Consider the following 23,351-nt stretch of genomic DNA (forward strand, 5'->3'; position numbering starts at 1 on the left):
TATATATGAATGGGTGCTGATCAGCAGGGAGTTAGTTAGTGATGTTGGAGCTTGGTGTTCATGAAGTCATCTAGAAGATGAAGATGGAAGAGGACCAGGGAAGAAGAAGGAAGATCTCAGAGGTAGGCAGAGTGGCTTGATGATGATGATGATGATAATTGGTATTTATTAAATTTGTATACTGCCCTTCATCCAAAGATCACAGGGTGGTTTACAACATAAAAATACAAAATGAGAACACAAAATACATAATAAAATAAAATAAACAAATCAATAAGCCAAAGGCCTAGTAACAGAGAAATGTTTTTGCATGGTGCCTAAAGATATGTAATGAAGGCACCGGGCAAGCCACCAATCGGGAGCCACCTCAGAAAAGGCTTATTCTCATGTTATTCCCCTCCAGGCCTCTCATGGTGAGGGCACACAAAGGCAGGCCTCAGATGATGATCACATGAAAAACCCAGCCACCAAATACCACTTCAGTTGAAGTTTACAAACCATTTTCAGAGGCAGTCCTACACATAACGCTTTGCAGTGAACTAACCTATAGGTTCAAATCACAGGCAACAGAAGTTAGGTGAGGCATCCCCAGCCTGCAGCCCTCCAGATGTTTTGGCCTACAACTCCCATGATCCCTAGCTGACAGGACCAGTGGTCAGGGATGATGGGAATTGTAGTCCAAAACACCTGGAGGGCTGAAGGTTGGGGATGCCTGCATTAGGCTATCCCTGTCCAGATAAGGGTGCAGCTGGGCACCAGCCAAAGCTGATGGAAAGCACTCTGCAGCACCAAGGTCATCTGAGCCTCAAGCGAAAGCAAAGGATCCAGGAGTACCCTCAAGCTATGTACCCACTCCTTCAAAGGGAATGTAACCCCATCAAGAGCAGGCATCCTCCCAGCCATGTGGTCTAGTGAACCACCCACTAGCCATGCCTCAGTCTTAGCTGGATTGAGTTTCAGCTTGTTGGCCCTCATCCTGTCCATTGCCAAGGCAGCACATCCACTGCTACACCTGCAGATATAATGGAGAAGTAGAGCTGTGTGTCATCAGCATATTGCTGACATGCTCCAAAACTCCAGAGGTTCAGTGGTTTCATGTACAGTGGTACCTCAGGTTACATACGCTTCAGGTTACAGGCTCCACTAACCCAGAAATAGTACCTTGGTTTAAGAAGAACTTTGCTTCAGGATGAGAACAGAAATCGTGCTCCAGCGGCACGGCAGCAGCAGGAGGCCCCATTAACTAAAGTGGTGCTTCAGGTTAAGAACAGTTTCAGGTTAAGAACGGACCTCCGGAACGAATTAAGTACTTAACCCAAGGTACCACTGTAGCTGTTAAGCAGCATGGTGGATAAAATTGAGTCCTGAGGAACCCCACATTGGAGGCTACAAAGGGCCACCCCCCACCCCAAGCATCACCCCCTGGGAAATGACCAGCCAGGACCAGAACCACTGCAAAATCAGTGCCACCAACCCCCAACTCAAACAGCCATTCCAGATGGTGTCAAAAGCTGCTGAGAGATTGAGGAGAATTAACAGTAACACATTTCCTCCATTTTTCTCCTGACAGAGGTTATCATGCAGGGAGTCCAAAGCAGTTTCTGGGCCAAAACTAGGCCAAAACCCCAATTGAAATGGATCAAGATGGCCAGAGACTTGCTGGGGCCAAGTGGATCACTTGGCTTAGATGGGAGAGACAAGGGGAGAAACTGGGGAGAAGTGAGAAACAGCTTGGGATATTGGTCTCTAGTGGCTGGTAGGAGGACCAGAGGGAAGATTTCTAGGGCAGTAGAGCGAGACCAGCTTGTGGTTTAATAGGCCAGTAAAGGGCTGTGTTCTTGAAGCTACAAACATGAATCTGACCAAACTGCGGGTGGCAGTGGAAGACAGGAGTGCCTGGCGTGCTCTGGTCCATGGGGTCACGAAGAGTCGGACACGACTGAACGACTAAACAACAACAACAACAAAGGGCTGGTGGGAAAAGGCTTCCAGCCCAGCCCTCAGTGACAGTGTTAGTGAAGCTTAATTGGGGTGCATAGAGAGATAAAGGGAACATTTTGGGTCAGGAGTTTTTATAGGGTAACTAACTGCTTCCTTCAAGCTGTCTTAGTATATCATTAATATGTACTGTAGTTGAATAGAAGCTGTTGGTATTTAAAAGGGCAGTAACAAGTTAACAAAGTGTGTGCTCGTTTAAATATGCAGTACTATTTTAAAATAACCAGATAAGCCTGTGCACTTAATGATAATATAATAATAATAATAATTTATTATTTATACCCCGCCCATCTGGCTGAGTTTCCCCAGCAACTCTGGGCGGGGTATAAATAATACTTTGATCTTGTAACAAAGAAGCATAAATATATTTGTTAATGGTAACATCTGTATCTAGGTGCCTTTGTACTACTCCTCTACCCCACAATTCCTAGGTTATTGTTAGGCGCTCACAGGGAGTAAGTGAGAATGAATAGTAGTAGTAGCCTGGGTCTAGGAGAACCCATTGGAGTGGAGTTTGAAGTTTGTTATTACAAGAGTAAGTACAACCACCACTGCCCATTGCTGTTAGCTAAGCTATGCTTTGGCTTAGTGCTCTGTGTGAATCTAGGTTCCTGGTTTATCTCTCCCAGACAAATCAGGTGCATATTTCAAACATTTCAGCGATTTCTGCCCAGACACTGCTTCTAGCTGCAGTATTATGGTTATGGCCAGGAAATTCTGGATGTATGGCAACCCTAAAACTATAAAACATATCTTGGGGTTGTTTTTTTCTCCCCTCCCTCCTACACTGCATCACTTCCTCATATCCTTTTAACTATAGCAAGCTTTCTTACCGTTCCAATAAGAAGCAAGTGTTTAGGACCATGGTTGTAAAAACAACAAGTCAAGAGGATGATATACCTCTCCTGTTCATCAGCATAATTTTCCTTAACATGGAGACCTAGATTGTAGCAACTAAACAGACAGAAAGATCATCATAATTTTTTAAAGAAATAGCTCCAGCAGCAATCTGTTGTCATGGAAACAATTCTTCACCTTAAGGTGCTTGGTATTTGTCTTTCTGTTTAATGACACTGCTTGTGTGCCTCACAGCTTCCATTCTCATTTGTTCTCTAACTCCAACAGGGATTCCTTGAGGCTGCTATAAGTTAGTTCCTAATTGCTGTATTTTATTTCTTAATGTTGACCTTCAATATTTTTTTGTCAATCATAAGTACTTCATTCTTTTTAGCATGTCTGTATTTCACAGTGGTAATTTTTTATGCTGAACAGAGAATAATTTAAAATTCTCAAGTGCCCAATTTCCAAAATGAGATGAGGTAAGCTTATGTTCCCATTTTAGTGGTGAATAAAGGATACACAGAGAGATTCATTCATTGGAGCTAGTCTTGCCAGGGCAGAAAAACTGACTAGCAGCTTTGTACCACCATATCTGTTTGACTAACTGGAAGATGAGTTAAAATTACAACAGTCTTACACCATCATTCGTAAACAGACTACTGGAGTATAAGGTTCTTTGATTGCAGAAGTACTTCTAACAGTCTTGGCATTGCAATGTACAGTTTCTCCAAGGCTATATATGCCAGCCCCCTCATCAATGGCACACTGCGAAAGCTGTCTACACAAGCTGCTTGATTAACAATGGCTCTGAGTACACAATCATTTGGATCAGAATGCTACAAAACCATCTGAAACCAACCGCTTGAGACAATAATTTTTCCTAATATTTGGCTTGGTATAGTTCCTCTTGGCACAGTACGCATTTTCACATTGTTCAAGAGCCAACAAGGGCTGCCATTCCTCTACATCGTCTGAATATTAGAAAGGAGATATTTCCAGTCTGAAACCCTCTGCATTTGAAATAAGAAAAAATGCTATTGAGACCATTACACTGCAAAAGTCGATGAAGAAGCCAGATATATTAAGTGAGTGGAGTCTTTAATTTGATTGCGTTAACAACAGGCATATATTTTCTCATCGTGGGCCTGATAAGGACAAGGTAATCCTATGCTTTGCTTTTAAAATAGCATATAGTCAAACCTGAGCACAGAATGTACATCTGATATAGGGCACGGCTTAAAGCAAAAACCAACTGCTGCCATTTTGGAATCTTATCAGACTACCTTTGATTAAAGTGTGACTAGAAATGCTGAACTTTATTATCTGAAAGTGGTGGCAGAGAGAAAGTGCGATTGTGCTGTAAATTGGCTGAAGACTGAGGCTGCGACGTGGGGCAGCCTTGGCAGGGGCCATTGATTAAGAAAAGCCTACTGGCCCCTGTTTGGTCCCCCAGTATGAGGTAATGGCTTCTAAAATTTTTTTAAAAAGGGATCCCCCCAACCCAGGCTTAGGGGGTAACATCCTTTGAAAACAGAGAACAGCTAGATTGCACAAGCATGTGGTAATGAGCAAATATAAATCCTGGAAGTCACCAGGCCACCAAACCAAGCCACTTACGGTACTTCAAGAGGGTGGGGAGAGATGGCTGACGGGGGTGGAAGTGGGAATAAGCAAGAAACATAAGGTGAAATGAGTGGTGAGATGAGTGAGGACAGTGGGGAGAGGAAGTGAGGGGTACATTTGAGGCACAAAACATTGGTGTTGGGTTTTTTTTAAAAGCCAGAGCCCAACGAGGAATGTTCAGTAGCCAAGGCATGTTATCAGTTGGCAAAGAAAAACGGAAAACCGAGGAGAGTGGAATGGGGTATCCTAGGGGATGCCTGTAGTCATGAACAAGAAGCACTCTACACTGCAGCTTTTATTTTTATTTAGCGGGCCACACTTGTTTTCCAACTGCCAAACTGACCTAACAGACCTATTAGATGGTAAAGATCATGGAGAGTTGTCCTCAGTAAGAATTTTAGATGTTCAAAGGCCTCCAGAATTAAAATCTCAGCCCACTCTGCTGGTTTTACCCTGGGTACTAATTAGCTGGACCTATTGATGTGCTTGTGAGGTTTATGATTAATATATTCATGCAATACTGCCCTCTAGTGAGCCATTCAGTATCATCCACAGAATAAATAACAGCTTTGAGGGAATCAAGCTGAAGTAAAATGAGCATTTCAGACTTGGAGCAATATTTGGAATAATCCTTTAACAAATCGCATAACTCTCAGCTAAAATCAACACCTGTTTATTTTCCTGGTGGATTTCCAATTGATAAACTAGTCTTCAGACTGTTGGAACATATTCTCAGATTATAATGGCCTCCATTTTGGTACAACCCATTTCCTCCAGACTTCTGAAGATGTGATGAATGCTGACCCTGGACACGCATGTTAAATCATTCAGGCACATGCAGCTGCAGCTCAGCTCCCCGTTTCTTGTTTCAACAGCCACTTTGTGAGGGTGCAGTTGATAGGGGAGAAAGGCCAGCAGGAGGCCTGCTTATCCGTTTCCCCACTCATCATTTCCTCATTGCAAACAGCCACAGGTGGCTGCAATTAAAATGCTTTCTTGGTGCATCACCTTGGTGCAATACCTTTTGGTGCATTTTTTAAAACAAAAATGTGCTACATGACCCTAAAAAACACTGAAAAGAATATATGAAGAAAAGAATATATGAAGAAATAAAACATTTTAGAAATATAGACCAGGACTTGTGAACTATTATATATGTAGCATTACATTACATGCAGCATTTTACTTGTTACTGTGACTACAGTGTTCTTAAAAATGTTTGGATTTCTGCATCTGAAAGTTGAGACTGCGTATTATTTCCACCTTTAAGTCAGAGGTGGGGGTGCTGCCCTTTCTCCCCTTTGATAAACACACCTGGGCCAGCTGCTGCCTGGCTTGCTTGTCTGCCTGGTTGTCATGCTGGAGTTGATGTGTCTTCATATTGGCAGCCACACAAACTACTGCGTGATGACAGCCTTACATTTTACATACATAGGAAGATAGTTTACAGAGCAACCTTAACCCCCAAATCTGGTGGCTGAAGGCATTAGGCTGGAGCTTAGGTGCCTTTTTGCTGGAGGGGAACATGGCTGCTGGAGGCTCCAACTATGCTCATGCGAGGGGTTCAGAGGGGAGGAATCTGTGGCCCTTCAAATGTTGCTGGACTACAGCTCATATCATTCCTAACCATTGGCCATGCCAACTGGGGCTGATGGGTGTTTGCATCCAACACCAGGAAGACTACTAGTCAGTGGTATAGTGTGGGGGCACCAGGGGGGGCTGTTGCCCTGGGTACACATTGGGCAAACCAGGCGTACACACACAGAGAGAGATCAGGCGCGCGAGCGCCCACCATCAGCAATGGGGGCTGGGGAGCACAAAGGATGAAGAACACTCTCCATGCCCCGCACCCTCCCGGCAGCGGCGAGGGCTGGATAAATGTGTTCCGCCCACCCTGGCACATATGCACATGCAGCCTCCCTGGGCGCTGGCAGATGGCGCTACACCCCTGCTATGAGTTAGTCAGCCTTAGTGCAGATATACCGCTGGTGCTGTTTTCATTGGGAGTACCTTGCATTAGGCCGCAAAACAGGTGTGGCAGAGTCAGCCTTGGATTTGTAGCCATTCTTCCTAGAGGCTCAGCCACTAGCTTGGAGCTGGCTTGGTTTTATCCCTCCCACCCCATTGTCAGTGCTGTTAATTTTTCAAAATGGAGATCTGCTACGTAAAATGTCACACAGCCCCCCCACCTGCCATGGCCAGCACAAGCCAGCAGGGCTTTGGAGGACCATATACCACTTCACTGCCCCCTTTTGGCATTGCTATGCCCATGTATTTTTATTTGTTATATTTTTTATTTTTCTGTTGGCCACTTTGAACATTGTTTGAAAAGCAGGACACAGATAATTTAAACAACTTAAACAAATTTATGTAGGTGAACTTAAGTCAGAAGTTTGGACAGAGATGAAAACTACTTTCAATATGATTTCAATTCAGTTTCATCATCATCAGAACACACAGGCAAACCCACCAGGCGCATTCTGAGAGGGATGGGGCATGTTGCTAATCCCCATCCAGTCGGGCATGATGTGTGTTGTGGTGCAACAACATCTGTAATACCTCAGGAACTGCAACTCCCCATATTAAGTGACCTAGACCAAGCAATCATCATCTGAGGCCTTTCTTTGTGTGCCTCCTCCAAATGAGGTCCAGAGGGCAGGTACAAGAGAATGGGCCTTTTCCTTGGTGGTTCCCCACTTGTGGCATGTTCTCCCCAGGGAGGCTCACCTGGCACCTTCATTACATATCTTTAGGCACCCAGCAAAAACATCCCTCTTCTCCCAGACCTTTGGCTAATTAGGCAATCTATGGCCTTACAACCTGAGGGAGAAGGGGTTATTTTGTTTGTTACTATGTTACACATTTTTGTGTTTCTATATAACTCAAAGTGATTTTGGGATGAAGACTGATTTAGAAATTTAATAAATAATAATAACACCTGGAGGGCCAAGCGTTCTCCATCCCTGTTGCAGACCCTGTCACAAAGCAATGAACATAGGTCGGGAGACAGATCCACACTGCTGCAACTGAAGGGGGACAACGACAGAACCCGGTGACAAAAGTTGTGCAAATATAATGTTTGATTGGGAGCAAACCTTGCCCGGTGCAATGGGGCTTGCTCCCCACAGTAAATGCAAATGCAATCGTGCTGTTGTTGCCCGCAGAGGGCAAATAAGGCGATGCTGGGGTTCCAATGGGACCTCGGCTTATTGTTATAGGGTCATATGCAGAGCCAGATTTACGGTAGGTTTGATGAGGCCCTAAGCTGCTGAAAGTAATGGGGCCCTTTATATGTCCAGCTGTCAACAACAAATTGTCACTGTTTTTTGTGTTGAATATATGCTATATGGTAATTTATGGACCTAATAGGTATCTAAAGCCATTTTCACAGAACAAAATATGTATTTTATCAAACCAATTGATGAACTGAAATGCAACCAGTCCATGAAGAATGTAGGCACCCTATATATAGAAACAAGCAAACCAGTGTTATTTTAGGGAGCAGGCTAGCAGGCTGGGCCCATTACTTACATCATAGGAACCTACACAACACAAGACAAGACACTGTTGCTGTATGTTGGTTTTATTTTATTTGCTTTTTATCTTATATTTTGGAAATGTACACCCAGGGTTTTTTTTTTCCTTTAAATTTTTGGGGGGGCCCCCAAGAGAGTGGGGCCCTAAGCTATCCAGCTTGTTTAGCTTCTACGTAAATCCGGCTCTCATACGGAAACAAACGAGCACCCCTATAAAAACAAAGGCAGTTGGCAGCAGCCGAGCCGATGCCTTGGTCTCGCGCGAGGTCGGTTTCCATAGCAACGCGGGCCGATGTAGCAGTTGAGCGCGTGCTCTCCTACAGGCGGCGGCGCCGTGAGCGGAGCGCGAGAGTAGAGCGGGCTCCTCGCCGTGAGCGCCTCCGACTCAGTCCGCTCCGCAGGAAGTGCTTGCGAGCGAGCGAGCGCGCTCCTTTTCTTTTCCCCGGAAGAAATTCCCGGTGCTCCTCGTGCGCAGGCCGGATCGGATGCTTGCTGCCGTTGCGGCTGAGGGGAGCGGAGCGGGAAGCGGGCCCCGCAGTTGCCTTACCTGAGAGAAGAACTTGACATACGGTCTGTGTGTGTCTTCCCTTTCGAGCGGCCCCCGTTCTCCCTCTCCGCGGCGCCGGGACCGCCAGGGCGACGCGAAACGGGCTCGGAAGGAAAGGCGCTTCCCTCCCTGCCCCCTCCTTCCTTGTAAGACACGGGAAACTTTCCTTCTTTGCTATTCCTTTCGAACTTCGGTACTATTTCAGTAGTTAACTTTCCCGGGTTTGTGGGTGTTACTCTTGGGAAGTTGTGGATATTTTGAGTTTTATCGTCGTCGTTCTAAAAAATAAGGGAGCATCATTTCTATCACACACACAAAAAAGGTTTGAAAGGAATTCTCCGTGTGTCTCATCTCAAATTAAACGTACTTAGGCATTACCTCGGGCCAGGATATTTTATATGCTACGATTCATCCACATTTAAGCATTTTAAACCCATTTATTCAAATAGGAAGAGACTTAACAATATGCTTAACTTCATTATGAGGAAATCAGTGCTTAGCTTTACGTGGATCTTTTTTTTTAAGGTATATTCTTCTGCAAGACTCAGTGGTTCATATACTGTATGTAGTATTAATTTTATTAATGCTTGATTGTTTTTTAATGATTTTTAAATGTTTTCAGTGATTGTTTTTACAGTATCTGCAACCAGCCTTGAGTCCGTCAGGATAAACCGTGCGGTATAAATAAATATGTAATGATAATAATTCATTGTGTTACTTGTTTTGCTGTTATTCTGTGACTAGTAGCTGTAACTGCTTTTAAGTCCCATTAATTTTAGTGAAAGGCTTAAACATATTTTTAAACATTTTATGTGCACGCATGAATAGAAGAAGTTCCACTATGTCCAGTGGGACTCACAAAGTTCTAAAGTTCCTCCCAGCCAGAATAGAATGTGGCAGCAGGTTTTTTATTTATTTAAACCATTTATAGACTTTCTTCTGTTATAAAAACAACAAGGTGGTTTGCAAAATAAAGCCAAGGCAATAACATTTATAAACAGATTTCCAAAGTTCAATTGTACTAGTAGTAGGGATCGTTGCCCAGGGATGCTGGCATGAAGTTTTTAGCAGCTGGTGCAACACCTGCACCATAGATGCCTGACACATTTCTAAAAGTCGGTAGTTACACAGTGTGGAGCCAACCACAGAGAAAGTTCTCCTTTCATTCACCATATGGTGTACTTCCACTGGACATATTACAGCTAGAAGAGCTTCTGATGATAACTTTAGTGAGTGAGCTGGGCAGTATGGAAGGAAGCAGTTCAAAGGTAATCTAGCTAGCACCAAGCTGTGCAAGACCTTGTAAGTCTATGGGAAAACTTTTGAAGTACTTGGTTGTGTTTTTAGTTGTGCCTGCTCCACACTGGGGCAGCAGTGGACCTGGACTTGGTCCCTCTTTGGGACTTGACTGGCTTAGGATTCAGTAGGGCCTTCGCCAGCCTAGGTTCATCCCAGTAGGGTCCCAATTCAATTACTTGTGCATGTTAATTCCATTTATTTGGGTGTGTAACTCAGTGTATATTTCTGCCATGTTGAATGCTACCTCCTCTTAAGTAACTGTACCTAAGTGTGCTGAGTTTGGCTGTAATTTGGCATGAAGCATATCACATAGAAAGCTGTTGCCAAATAAAGATTTCTAGTATCCAATATACCTTTTATTGGGCTATCTATTTATCAGGTTTCACAGAGGTTTATTTTTTTGTGGAAGTATCTGAATAAGCAGATAGGTGGGAATAATTAAAATAGAAGTGAAACACAATCCTGTGTTTATGGAGTGCTATTGTCAGAGGAGCCTTATCCTTGTATTAATTTGCAAAGCCCTGAACTACTTAGGTCTAGGATACTTCAGGAATCACCTGAACCCTTCTATCCTAGCTAGATCACTGAGATAATCTGCAGGAGCATTGTTGCTCATTCCTCGAGTTGGCGAGGCTCACTTTATAACAACATGAAATAGAACCTGTCTTGTCATTGTCCCAGTAATGTGGAGTGCTCTGCCAATAGACATTCAGCAGGTGCTTGCTGTTTTAACTTTTGAATGCCTGCTGAAAACATTTATTCTGCCAGGCCTATGCAAGAAATTAAGAATACACTTTTAAACAATGGTTAATTTATACCTGTTACTAACTTTTTAATACAGGCAACTTCTCATTTATGCACATTCAATGTGTGTGTGACAGCACTAACAAGCATCAGCCCAAACCCAGAAGTGACCTGAAAATGTCACAAAATAAGGCAGGGGTGGAATGGGGTGTTTGCAGGCTTTTTTCAATGGTGTACCTCAGAACGTAACCCCCACATAAATGGGGGGGGGGGTGCCTGTATGTTTTTACTGGATGATTTTATGTATTTTTGTTGTAAACTGCTTTAATCCTTTTAATGAAATAGTGGTCTATAAATATTTTAAAAATAAATAAAAATAAATTATCTTGAGATTATGACAAGTATCTACTTGCTTGAAATTTAGGCAGCAATCCTGTGAATGCTAATTTGGAAGTAAGTCCATCGAATTCAATGGGATCAGATGGCTCTACGTAAAAAGATGTGCTGTTTGTTACAAAAACACCTTCTAAATTGTAATACGCCTATAAATAGGGAAGAAGTAATGACTTTGGAATCTGTTTACTGTTTCAAATACCTCAACAAGTGAATTACTTGAATTACATTTGCTGATTTGCTTAAAGACTTATTGTCCTTTACAGAAGTTCTTCTAAAACATAAGCCTCTGTGCAGGCCATATATGCTACCAGAATGTCTGGAGTTGAAGATGCTGCTGCTGTGCTATCTGAAGTGAACATTGGTGATTCATGCAAGCCATTAGATGAGCAAAGAGAAGCCAATCCTGATGCAACCCCTAAAGATATTGTGGTCACTATTGGAGCTACTGTGCCAACTGGCTTTGAGCTAACTGCAGCGGATGAAGTACAAGAGAAGCTAGCATCAAAGTCTACAATTAGCAAGGACCGAGGGAAAATCTATTTTGAAATTCCCGTAACCAGCCTTCCAAAGGTTTGCAGATTTTATTATTTGAATAATATATCCTGTTAACTATTTGATTGATTGAGGGTGTTGTACTCCTTGCAGTTACTCCTTGCAGTTACTACATTTCCTTCATTGTAGTAAACTGTAGAAGTGCAAACTTTTTTTAAAAAAAATGCCTTTGTGGAGCAAGGAAACTTTTCTTGTATTTACATGAAAACCAGTAAAAATTAGTTGGGGAAAAAATAAAACTGAGGGGAGCGGAAACAGCCAAATACCTGCACAACCGCCACTGTATGTTTCGTTTTCCTGGAATGGGGAGGGGATGCAGCATGTTTCTGTGTGATCACTGACACGTACAATGATCCAGAATGCAACCCCAGGGGAAAAAGGGAGTTGTCTGTATTTTATTTTGAAATAGTGGTACTTTTATGCCAATCCTTACACATCTACATTCTGTCCTATGAGGCCTACTCCCAAGTAAGTAGATACAGGACTGAAGCATTTAATACCATATCACACTTAATTTCGAAGAGAGGTGCATGTGCATTATTTATGCATTTCTGCAAATAGAAGCTACAAAAATTAAACAAAAAGTTGTATTTAAAGTTTATAGTCATATAACACGAAATGTCCTCAAGACACGAAATGCCCTCAGACACAACACATGTTTTGTTTTACATTTTTTAACATAAAGATAGCCGCTACAAATGGTTGGTCTACTACAGAATTTAAGTACAAGTGACAAATATCAGAAAAGGAGAATACAGCATTAAAAAACATTGTCTCTAATTTCATTTAGGTTCACCAGTTAAGGTCCGTGGACAACTTATTTGTTGTTGTTCAAGAATTCAAAGATTATCAATTCAAGGAAACTAAGGTAGGTTGTTTCTCTCTCTCTCTCTCTCTCTCTCTCTCTCTCTCCCCACCTTGTATGTATCAGTATGTAAAGAGGTAGCCTAGTTAGTCTCTTGCAGCAAAAAATTGTTTGTCGTTGTTTTTCTTATTGTGTATATGTACCCACCACTTTTGCTGCCTCTTTGACACATCTGATGACATTGATGTCCTATGAAAGTATTCTAAAGAACTGCGGAACATTATTTTCCTTCTGAACACACCCCATCTGTGCTACACGAGAGAGTGCTTTTTAAATACAGGATAATTTCAGTAGTTGTCTATGCGATATGAAGGTGTGGCTGTTGGTGAATGGGGTTGAAAGCTTCATGACATACACGAACCATTTCACGTACCTAAACTTCCACCATGGTAGGCCCAATCTCTAATGTGCCATATCTGCAGCAGGGCAGCAGCTGCTCCAGATAAACTCAGCTACTCTTCTGAAATTTAGCAAACATAGAAAATAATTGGTTGTATTAAATGACTTTTATGGATACTTTCTCCTGATACGTTTTAGGAAGAAGCGCTAAAGGATTTAGAGGACTTGGTTAAGAAACTGCCATGGACGGACCCTTTGGATGTGTGGAGGTTAAATACAAGCCTTAAGAAAAGAAAAACAAGGCGGAAAAAGGGCAATCAAACCAATGCAAAGAAAGAGAAACAAGAGGATGATGGGAGCAAAGAGCAAGCTGTTGATAAAAAAATGCACGAACCTGTGCAAAATGATTTTGAGGATACTGATGTCCAAGACCCAGAAAATACAGATGAAATTGTGCAACCAGGTGATGATGAACTGTCTGATTCTAAAGAAGAATTGACATCCAATGGCGAAAGCAAAAATGGATCAGGTGACTGCAAGAAGTGTGAAATGAAAGCTGAGACGCTGAAGTTCCGAGTAACATGCAACAGAGCTGGTGATAACCACAGCTTCAAATCAAATGAGGCGGCGAGAGATTTTGGAGGAGCTGTGCAAGATTTCTTTCAGTGGAAAGCAGACATGACAAATTTTGATGTGGAGGTGCAGCATACTTTTCTCCCCCCCCCCCCATTAAAATATTACTATTACTGCACTAATAGCAGGGGTGGGTTAAAATATGACAGAATTTACATGTTTTAGCAATAAGCAGTAGTCTGCTTCTGACATGATAAAGTTCATGTGATCAAAGCTTTTGCTTATGTGTGCTATTACCGTATTTTTCGCCCCATAGGACGCACCGGCCCATAGGACGCACCATGTTTTTTGGGGGGGAAATAAAGAAAAAAAATTTTATTTCCCCCTCAGGCGCTTGTGGGGCCAGGAGCGGGGAGAAGCGCTTTTCTCCCCACCGCCAGCCTTCACATCAGGTCCGGGGACAGGGGGAAGACTCGCTGCGCCTCCCCACTGTCCCGGGAGCTTGTGGGGCAGGCAGCGGGGAGAAGCGCTTTTCTCCCCGCCGCCAGCCTTCACATCAGGTCCGGGGACAGGGGGAAGACGCGCCGCGGCTCCCCCCTGTCCCCGGAGCATGCGGGGCAGGCAGCGGGGAGAAGCGCTCTTCTCCCCACCGCCTGCATGCAGAACAGGTCCGGGGACAGCGGGAAGACGCGCCGCGCCTCCCAGCTGTCCCCGGAGCTTGCGGGCAGGCAGCGGGGAGAAGCGCTCTTCTCCCCACCGCCTGCATGCAGAACAGGTCCGGGGACAGCGGGAAGACGCGCCGCGCCTCCCCCCTGTCCCCGGAGCATGCGGGGCAGGCAGCGGGGAGAAGCGCTCTTCTCCCCACCGCCTGCATGCAGAACAGGTCCGGGGACAGCGGGAAGACGCGCCGCGCCTCCCCCCTGTCCCCGGAGCATGTGGGGCAGGCAGCGGGGAGAAGCGCTCTTCTCCCCACCGCCTGCATGCAGAACAGGTCCGGGGACAGGGGGAAGACGCGCCGCGCCTCCCCCCTGTCCCCGGAGCTTGCGGGGCAGGCAGCGGGGAGAAACGCTCTTCTCCCCGCCGCCAGCCTTCACGTCAGGTCCGGGGACAGGGGGAAGACGCGCCGCGCCTCCCCCCTGTCCCCGGAGCTTGCGGGGCAGGCAGCGGGGAGAAGCGCTCTTCTCCCCGCCGCCAGCCTTCACGTCAGGTCCGGGGACAGGGGGAAGACGCGCCGCGCCTCCCCCCTGTCCCCGGAGCTTGCGGGGCAGGCAGCGGGGAGAAGCGCTCTTCTCCCCGCCGCCAGCCTTCACGTCAGGTCCGGGGACAGGGGGAAGACGCGCCGCGCCTCCCCCCTGTCCCCGGAGCTTGCGGGGCAGGCAGCGGGGAGAAGCGCTCTTCTCCCCGCCGCCAGCCTTCACGTCAGGTCCGGGGACAGGGGGAAGACGCGCCGCGCCTCCCCCCTCTCCCCGGAGCTTGCGGGGCAGGCAGCGGGGAGAAGCGCTCTTCTCCCCGCCGCCAGCCTTCACGTCAGGTCCGGGGACAGGGGGAAGACGCGCCGCGCCTCCCCCCTGTCCCCGGAGCTTGCGGGGCAGGCAGCGGGGAGAAGCGCTCTTCTCCCCGCCGCCAGCCTTCACGTCAGGTCCGGGGACAGGGGGAAGACGCGCCGCGCCTCCCCCCTGTCCCCGGAGCTTGCGGGGCAGGCAGCAGGGAGAAGCGCTCTTCTCCCCGCCGCCAGCCTTCACGTCAGGTCCGGGGACAGGGGGAAGACGCGCCGCGCCTCCCCCCTGTCCCCGGAGCTTGCGGGGCAGGCAGCGGGGAGAAGCGCTCTTCTCCCCGCCGCCAGCCTTCACGTCAGGTCCGGGGACAGGGGGAAGACGCGCCGCGCCTCCCCCCTGTCCCCGGAGCTTGCGGGGCAGGCAGCGGGGAGAAGCGCTCTTCTCCCCGCCGCCAGCCTTCACGTCAGGTCCGGGGACAGGGGGAAGACGCGCCGCGCCTCCCCCCTGTCCCCGGAGCTTGCGGGGCAGGCAGCGGGGAGAAGCGCTCTTCTCCCCGCCGCCAGCCTTCACGTCAGGTCCGGGGACAGGGGGAAGACGCGCCGCGCCTCCCCCCTGTCCCCGGAGCTTGCGGGGCAGGCAGCGGGGAGAAGCGCTCTTCTCCCCGCCGCCAGCCTTCACGTCAGGTCCGGGGACAGGGGGAAGACGCGCCGCGGCTCCTCGCTGTCCCCGGAGCTTGAGGGGCTGGCGGCGGGGAGAAGCACGCATCTCCCCGCCGTCAGCCTCTAAACCACATAGGGAGACAGCGGGATGGCGGCGTTCCGCCTCCCTGCTGTCCCCCGACCTTGTGGGGCAGGCGCTGCGGCTCTCCTGAAGCCTGGAGAGCGAGAGGGGTTGGTGCGCACCGACCCCTCTCGCTCTCCAGGCTTCAGCGAAAGCCTGCATTCGCCCCATAAGACGCACACACATTTCCCCTTCATTTTTGGAGGGGAAAAAGTGCGTCCTATAGGGCGAAAAATACGGTAACTGCAATTTTAACATTATGCCCTAACCCTAAAATGGGGTTATTTTAACAATGGCTTATTTGGAACAAGCTAGCTTCAAAATCATTGTAATTAAGATTAGCCAGAGCCTGTTGTGTTTGGACTAAAAGACAGCTACAGTTAACAACAACAACAACAACAAAACCCCAGAAGTGAAAACATCTGATCTTGCAGCTGTGCCAAAGGAAGAAATGAGAATGGGGGAGCATTGAAGCCCAAGGCTTGCTGTGTTCTGTTCCCATCATGGAAAACCATAGCTTTTCTTTATCTTGATGTCTGAACCAGCTCAAACCAAAATGGAGATGGCTATGTTAGTATTAATTTATGTTGAGATTTCATACTGGGACCACTGGCCACATATACTGGCCAGTCTAAAATTACATCTTTTACATTAGATATAACGTAGCCTTCCCAGTTCGAGAGATTTAGGGTTGGAATGACTGACAATCAAGTGCTGATGGTCTCAAGTTTGCCCAACTGCAAGATACCTCATTCTGTGTTACAAGGAAACATAGTGGAGGTTGGATGTAGTGTTTTCTATCTCACTTCCTTGTAATCTGCAAAAGTGGGGTGGGGAGGACAAATGTTCTAAGAATTAGTTGGATTGCTGTATATTTTAGTGGTTGGCATATGTTTTCCTAGTTTCCCCACCACCTCAGACGCCACTTCACATAGCAAAAATACACCAGTGGATGGTCATTGCTTTCTTTGCATTACGTCAGGCATGGGTGCCAACTTGAATAAAATATTGTGGGGGCCCAGGGAAGCCCTGCCCCGCATAATCAATCACGTGACACAGTGCGCACACACACCATTTAAATGGCAATGCCTATCAGCTTTGTGGGGCCCCAGCCCCCTCAAATATTTTATTGTGGGGGCCAAAGCCCCCACAGCTCCTAGAAGTTGGCTCCTATGACCTTAGGATTTCTAATTCCTAGAATTCCTAGCCATAGAATTCCTATCCTGGGATGTTTCAGCTGTTTGCCTATTTCAACTATCCTGTCATAGCTGTTGGAAGGGACAGGTAGCGAAGGATGAACTAGATCCTGGGAGACTAAACAGATTATATGGGTCAGATTGTTCATTTCCCAAGTATAGGAGGGCTATGGTAGATAGCCCTTTAAAGGATAGAATTTTGGAAAATCCTACATTAGCACTTAAGTGAGGTAGTCTATTCTGTTTTTTGTGTATATATCATTGTTTACCTACAGTGAAAGGGAGAATGTCTGTGTTAAATGTAAGGGACGTTTACTCTAGGTTCTCCTCAACATCCACAATAATGAAGTGGTAGTGGGGATTGCCTTAACAGAAGAGAGTCTTCATAGAAGAAATATTACCCATTTTGGACCCACAACTCTTCGATCTACTCTAGCTTATGGTATGCTCAGGTAAGGAAACTGGAACAGTTGCAAGATCTCTTAAACCATGTTTTTTGTTCAAACTTGTTGTGTATCTGCATGTTCTGCATATTCTTCTACTTTTGAACATTAAACAGAGGACCACCTTAATGTACCTTACATTAGTGGGCAATTAAGTATTTATTGTGGTCAGTTCCTGAGTGTGGAACTCCTTTCCTTTAGAAGTAATCCTCAAATGAAATACTCCTGTTCCCCTTTTTATAAAAGAATTATTTTAATGTTTAAGTGTATTAATTTTTTTCTGTTATGTCCTACAGCCTATAAGGACCATATTTATAAATTATTAGTTACAGTATGTTTGGGATTTTTAAGATCAGACATGTATTTGGCAGTGTCTTTTGTGTGATTCACTACTTTACACTTTGCCCTTGATTTCGGCCCAGAAATTCAGAAGAGGAAGTTGGATGTATTTTTCAAAGAAACAACATTGTTTTCGTTTTTTTATGTTTGTTATAGTATTTTTAGATTTTGCCTTTGTCTTTATTATACAAACTTTGGTCCTAATTTTGTTTAGGCTTTGTGATCTTCAGCCAGCGGACATAATAATTGATCCAATGTGTGGTACAGGTGCTATACCAATAGAGGTACTGTAGCTTTTTATCTTTTCAGTTTTAAAGCATAAAATACCTTATCCAGGTATTGGGTTGCAACCCTATACCCACTTATCAGGAAGTAAGTACCATCAAATCCAGTGGTACGAGTTCTTCTTAGACATACACAGGATTGTACCACGTCTACTGACAATCTGGGGCAAAGCAGTCTGATGGGCAGGGTGCAAATAATAAAATTATTATTATTATTATTTATTAGTAGCAATATCTTCAGATTTGATAGTAAGCTACGAAACATCCCTTGAAGTCCCAGAAATGTCCTGACATGTTGATGTATTGTTGCAACACATTGTACAGTTGACGCCTGGGTTGCGAACGTGATCCGTGCGGGAGGCATGTTTGCAACCCGCAGCGCCGCATCTGCGCATGCGCGGGTTGCAATTCGGTGCTTATGCGCAAAGCGCGATAGCCAAAACCCAGAAGTAACCCGTTCTGGTACTTCTGGGTTTTGGCGTGCCCATAACCCAAAAATGTGCAACCTGAAGTGTCTGTAACCCGAGGTATGACAGTGTAGGATTTGGTGTACTGGAACATAAGGGTGACAAAGCAGTCTTAAACATCTCTACATGGAAATCAGACTGGGTTCAAAGGGATTTACTCCTTTGTTTGATTAGGATTGTAGGCTTTGATTCCTTATGCTGTGTTGGGTAAACAATATGACCAGATAAGTTGCGCATCCTCAGGATAGCAAGATGTATAAACCATTTCTACTTCCACAACTATGATTAAGTATAAGTGCTTGGCCATCTTTAATGTAGTCTTGGAAATCTTTGTAGCACCCCTAGGAGAAAGGCCAGTATTACTGCAGTGCTGGTGCTGTATAAGATCCCACAGCTCAATTTGGGAGGTATTTGCAGCACGTGTCAGATACAGAATTTTCTCTCTACCTGTTGCAACTCTCAGGCTTAAAGGTGTGAAGGACTTTCCAGAATCTAAGCAAGGTGAAAGAACAATTTGCTCTCCTCTGAGCTGGGATCACAGTGTGGAAACCTCATCCTGGTTAGCTTGGGCTTTTGTCTAACAATCCTCCCTCCCACAAAGGGAATAATGTCTTAGCTGCCATGCAGAGACATACGGTAAAAATTCCAGTCTAAAGTCATTTTAGGTGGGTGGATTGCTCATCTGCTTTCTGTTTGTTTGACCCTTGGGATTTCCTTGGCACTACAGCAGAGAAACCCCCACCCCCTTCCTTGGGGTGGTGGACTAAGGATCAGTTCCCCTTCTGATAATTTGTGCCATATAATGCATTCATAGATGTTATCTCCTAGAATTAGATTTCAGTTGGGTTCTTGCATTGCTGCTAAGTTTCCTGTTTCTTTCTCATTGATAGGGGGCTACTGAATGGCCTAACTGCTACCATATGGCTGGGGATAACAATCCACAGGCTGTGAAGAGAACAGCAAATAATATCGCCTCTTTACTGAAGCAAATTCAAAGTAAAGAAAGGTGGGAATTAAGTACCCAGTGGTGGTTTATGCCATATATTTGTTTTGCCGTTTGTTCGAGTAACTTTTTCATAGTCACTTAGATATTTTTTAAAAATGTTTCCCAGTTCATTAACTTGGGCTTGTTGGTATGGTATGAAAAATTTCTTCCAAGTAATAACTCCTTAACTTATCTAGTTTTTTGTTCTTAACAGCACACCTGCAGGCAAACCTATAGATAGTATTCAGTGGGATATCTGTAGTCTACCTCTGAGGACTGGGTCTGTGGATGTCATTGTAACAGATATGCCATTTGGAAAGAGGTAAATGATGGGCGTTTTACAGCTGTGTTTCTGATCCAGAGCCTTACGGGTACAATGAAGCTTCCAGACTAGGAAGGAATTGCTGGATTTGAGTGTAGAACTGCATTGTAGAGTTACCAAGTTGAAAACAATCGCATCTCTATAGGTCTCCATCTCTGCTCAGCTGATGGTCAACATATCTTTGGGTCTTGATCTTTATTCCTTTTTCTTTTTAAAAAATTTTATTAGCTCCAATAAAGTAAATACATAAATATTTGGACAAATAGTCATAATATTGCAACAGGCTGAAAGCAGCATGACATTGAACATTATCATTAAGCTTATTATTCCAAAGTATTATGAAGAAAACCCACAATTTTTCTATGAACAGATTAGGCTGGTTCATATGTATTCTTTTATAATAAGTTAATGTAATCATTGTTACTATAGACCAGTTTTTTTTTTTCAAACCATGCACATAAAGTAGGAGAGAAAACATTTTTCCAGATTTTGGCTATAACATTCACAGCAATTACAAGGTTGAATAATATTTCTCAGCCATTTTCCTGGATAACATCATTCAGACCCAAGTAACATTATTTTAACATCTAAAGGTATGTGATATCCCAACATACCAGAAATGTAGCCTGTACAAATTTCAAAAAAGTTTGTATTTGAGAGCAGTTTCAAAAGGTGTGTACAGTGGTACCTCACCTCGGTTTTCTAACATTTCCGTTGACGAACATTTCAGTTTTCGCCGTAAATCCGGAAGTAAATGCTTCGGTTTCCGAATACGCCCCGGAGGACTTGCTGTCGGCTATTGAGTTTTTGGTTTTCAAACGTTTCAGAACTCAAACTGTCTTCCGGAACGGATTACGTTAAAAAACCGAGGTACCACTGTATATACCTTGCTTTGCTCAATCCGCATCACCAGTGTTTATCTGATACCCACTTATATATAAAGTTTCTTTTGTGGGGTGTTAAATAGCACTGATAAATAGTCATAAAATAATTATTTGGATCTCCTGAAATGCAATTCCATTGTTTCCTAGTTATTCTTTGACCTGAATCTTGTTGCCATTTTCTCATGTATGTAACCTTATTCCAATCTAAACCAAAGGTCATAAAAAAATCCATTTGTTCTCTTCCTGGTTTCCCCATATTTATGTACCACGGAAGAGGTTGCACCTTTAATCTAAAAGTATTGGAACAATATGACTCTCTTTCCTTCCATAACTCCTGTCACCCCCTCAGTGGTCAAAATGACCTGACTCTGTAACATCTTCTTTATACGCTAGTGGCCAAAATTGTGGAAACCTTTTGGAGAAAGTGTATTTCCGAGGTTTGATGGCTCATAACACCACTTTTTAAATCAGTAATACCATAAAATTATATATCAATGGAAAGATAATTTAATGAAGAATGTAATGCAACAAGGTTTGTTCAATTATCTTTATTCTATCAAAAATTATGGATAAACTCACTACTATGGGCAAGAAATACTGGACAATAGACTATTTGTACTTCTAAGTTTCCTTTCTGTTGCTTCTCAATTTCACTCTAGGATAGGGTCTAAGAAAAAGAACTGGGATCTCTACCCATCCTGCCTTATGGAGATGGGCCGGATCTGCAGACCAAGGACTGGCAGAGCTGTGCTGCTGACTCAAGATAGGAAATGCTTTGCCAAGGTAGGTAGTGGCTAGCTAACCCCCAGGCATTTGTTAACAGTACCATTTGCTCTTCACTGCTGAAGGCAGGACAATGGTATTGCTGTTATCTAGGATAAATACTGCCAGAACTGAAAGTCAATCTTGTTTCAATATAGAGCAATTTGCTGCCATTTAGAAAAGACTAAACTGTCTTACAGCATTATCAATTTTTGTTGCTCAACTGTGTAATATATATTATTCTAGATCCCAAATTGTGCTTTTAAACTAAGGATAAAGGGCTCCCTCACCTTCAAAAAAAAAAAAAAAAAAAAAAGCCAAGAAGGGGAGTGGACAGAGGGAGAAACTGATTTTTCTGGTACACTATGTGTACCAGACATATAGGCGCATTTTCAATAGCAAGTGAAAATGGAAAAATATCTAACTTTCATATCTGCTTGTCAAGAGAAACTTGCCACTCGTTTGCATTTCAGGCCTTGTCAAAAATGGGACACCTATGGCGAAAGTCTCACACCATCTGGGTGAATGTTGGGGGACTCCATGCTGCTGTGTACCTTTTGAAGCGCTCTGCAGAAAAAAATTAAAGAGACAAGATCATACTGGTAACATCTTGCTCACTTTACTGACCACACATGCGCTCTTTCTGAGGGCTATTTGTTTATTGTTTCCCTGTGATTCTGAGTCAACCCATCCTTATGATATTGAATGGAGTAAAAAAAATAGGAGCAAGTGAGCAAGCTTGCTGGTCCAAGGATCAGTTGTGTCACACCTAACTAGAAACTCTTGAAGGAGTTTTCAGGGCTTAAATAGACAAGTATAGCCAATTTATTAATGAAACTAGTAACTCTTCAATGTGCCTGTGAACCTGAGTTACTGTTTCAGTTTGGGTGCAAATGTATTTTTCGTATTCATAGAGCAAGTTATCCTGTTTCCTACTACAGGACAGCTAATTTAAGATGAAAATATTTTGCCATTGGAGAAGCACCTCCACGTTGTTTTGTTTAGTTGCCAAAAATAGGCAACTAGTTTGTTGCTTCTGTTCATTATATGATAAGCTGTATCCCAGAATCCATTTGTTCAACAACTTCAGAGCTCAGTAGTGCTGCCTGTTTTCTCACCTGCTACCTCAATTTCTGCCTCAATTCACTTGTTTACTTTGATCTGCCATGTATATTGCTGAGAATGTGTACTATCAGCCTCAGCATATTTCTGTAGACATGGTTTTGATTTGGAATAAGACTTGAAAAATGCTGTAATAGCCTTCCCCGTGTACTGCTACTGTTGGTTTTGGACACAGGATAGATTTAGATGAGAATATTTAGTGTGGTTGAATTTAACCTGATAATATAGCTAGTTATATCATCTCACAAATAATATACTCAAAAGTTCCCTAACAGTAACCTATAATAATGCTTATGCACCACCCAGTGACCACGGTTTATTACAGCTGTGTTCAAGAGATGTTGCCAGTGGGTTGTGTCCATTGTTTATATGTGTACTGAAACTGATTTGTCAAATTTTGGGAGCCTTTACCTGTGAGCTTGAAAAGAATAGCTAAAATACTACTCTAAAATATATGTTGAATGCACTGTTCTTCAGTCTAGAAAGCATTTAGGGGGGTGAAACATAATATTATACATGCTTGAAATTTTTAATTCAGTTTTTGAGCTAAATGTTTAGGAGGGTGAGAGGAATTAATGCTTGTTAGATAAGAGATGAGCTACATGCAGCTGTAAAAGGCTATGAATGAAGTTCTTTCATGAGAAATAAAGCACCAGCACTGTTCCAATTACTGTAAAAAGGTAGCTCTTTGTCATTAGAACACTTTTGCCCTCCCAAGTTGCCATTTCTTTCCTATCTAGGGGGGGTTACTTTGGTGTTTCTCACTGTTGTTGTAGCATTTGAATTTTGATGTTATAATTTTACCTCTGTGTAATAAAGTTTTTACCAGAGCTATCTGCTTTTTGTTCTGCTGCTCACTTGGGTCACATAAAATGAGGTTAGTAGTTTATTTTCAGGAAACTATATTTAATAATTTCTTAAGCCGCAAAGATTATCAGTGGAAGTCTATCATCTATTCA

General features: G+C 44.0%; 1 protein-coding gene across 5 annotated transcripts; it reads left to right on the forward strand.

The window, feature by feature from the left end:
- The first annotated feature begins 4 nt into the window (after positions 1–4).
- On the forward strand, positions 5–23,226 carry THUMPD3 (THUMP domain 3 tRNA guanosine methyltransferase). 5 transcript variants are annotated; one of them, XM_083425949.1, is made up of 10 exons: positions 5–122; positions 11,247–11,553; positions 12,326–12,403; positions 12,938–13,438; positions 17,106–17,236; positions 17,781–17,850; positions 19,208–19,323; positions 19,517–19,624; positions 21,168–21,291; positions 21,744–23,226. In XM_083425949.1, exons 2-10 carry the CDS (start codon positions 11,296–11,298, stop codon positions 21,852–21,854), a joined length of 1,497 nt encoding a protein of 498 aa, XP_083282075.1. In that variant the 5' UTR covers positions 5–122; positions 11,247–11,295; the 3' UTR covers positions 21,855–23,226. The 5 variants fall into 5 exon arrangements, with proteins under 5 accessions (XP_083282075.1, XP_083282072.1, XP_083282073.1 ...); XM_083425946.1 differs by having other exon boundaries at positions 63–122; positions 11,278–11,553; XM_083425947.1 differs by lacking the exon at positions 5–122 and adding an exon at positions 8,038–8,690.
- The last annotated feature ends 125 nt before the right edge of the window (positions 23,227–23,351 follow it).

The sequence above is a fragment of the Podarcis tiliguerta genome (assembly GCF_965153285.1).
Source record: "Podarcis tiliguerta genome assembly, chromosome: 2".
In the NCBI taxonomy this organism is placed as follows: Eukaryota; Metazoa; Chordata; class Lepidosauria; order Squamata; family Lacertidae; genus Podarcis; species Podarcis tiliguerta.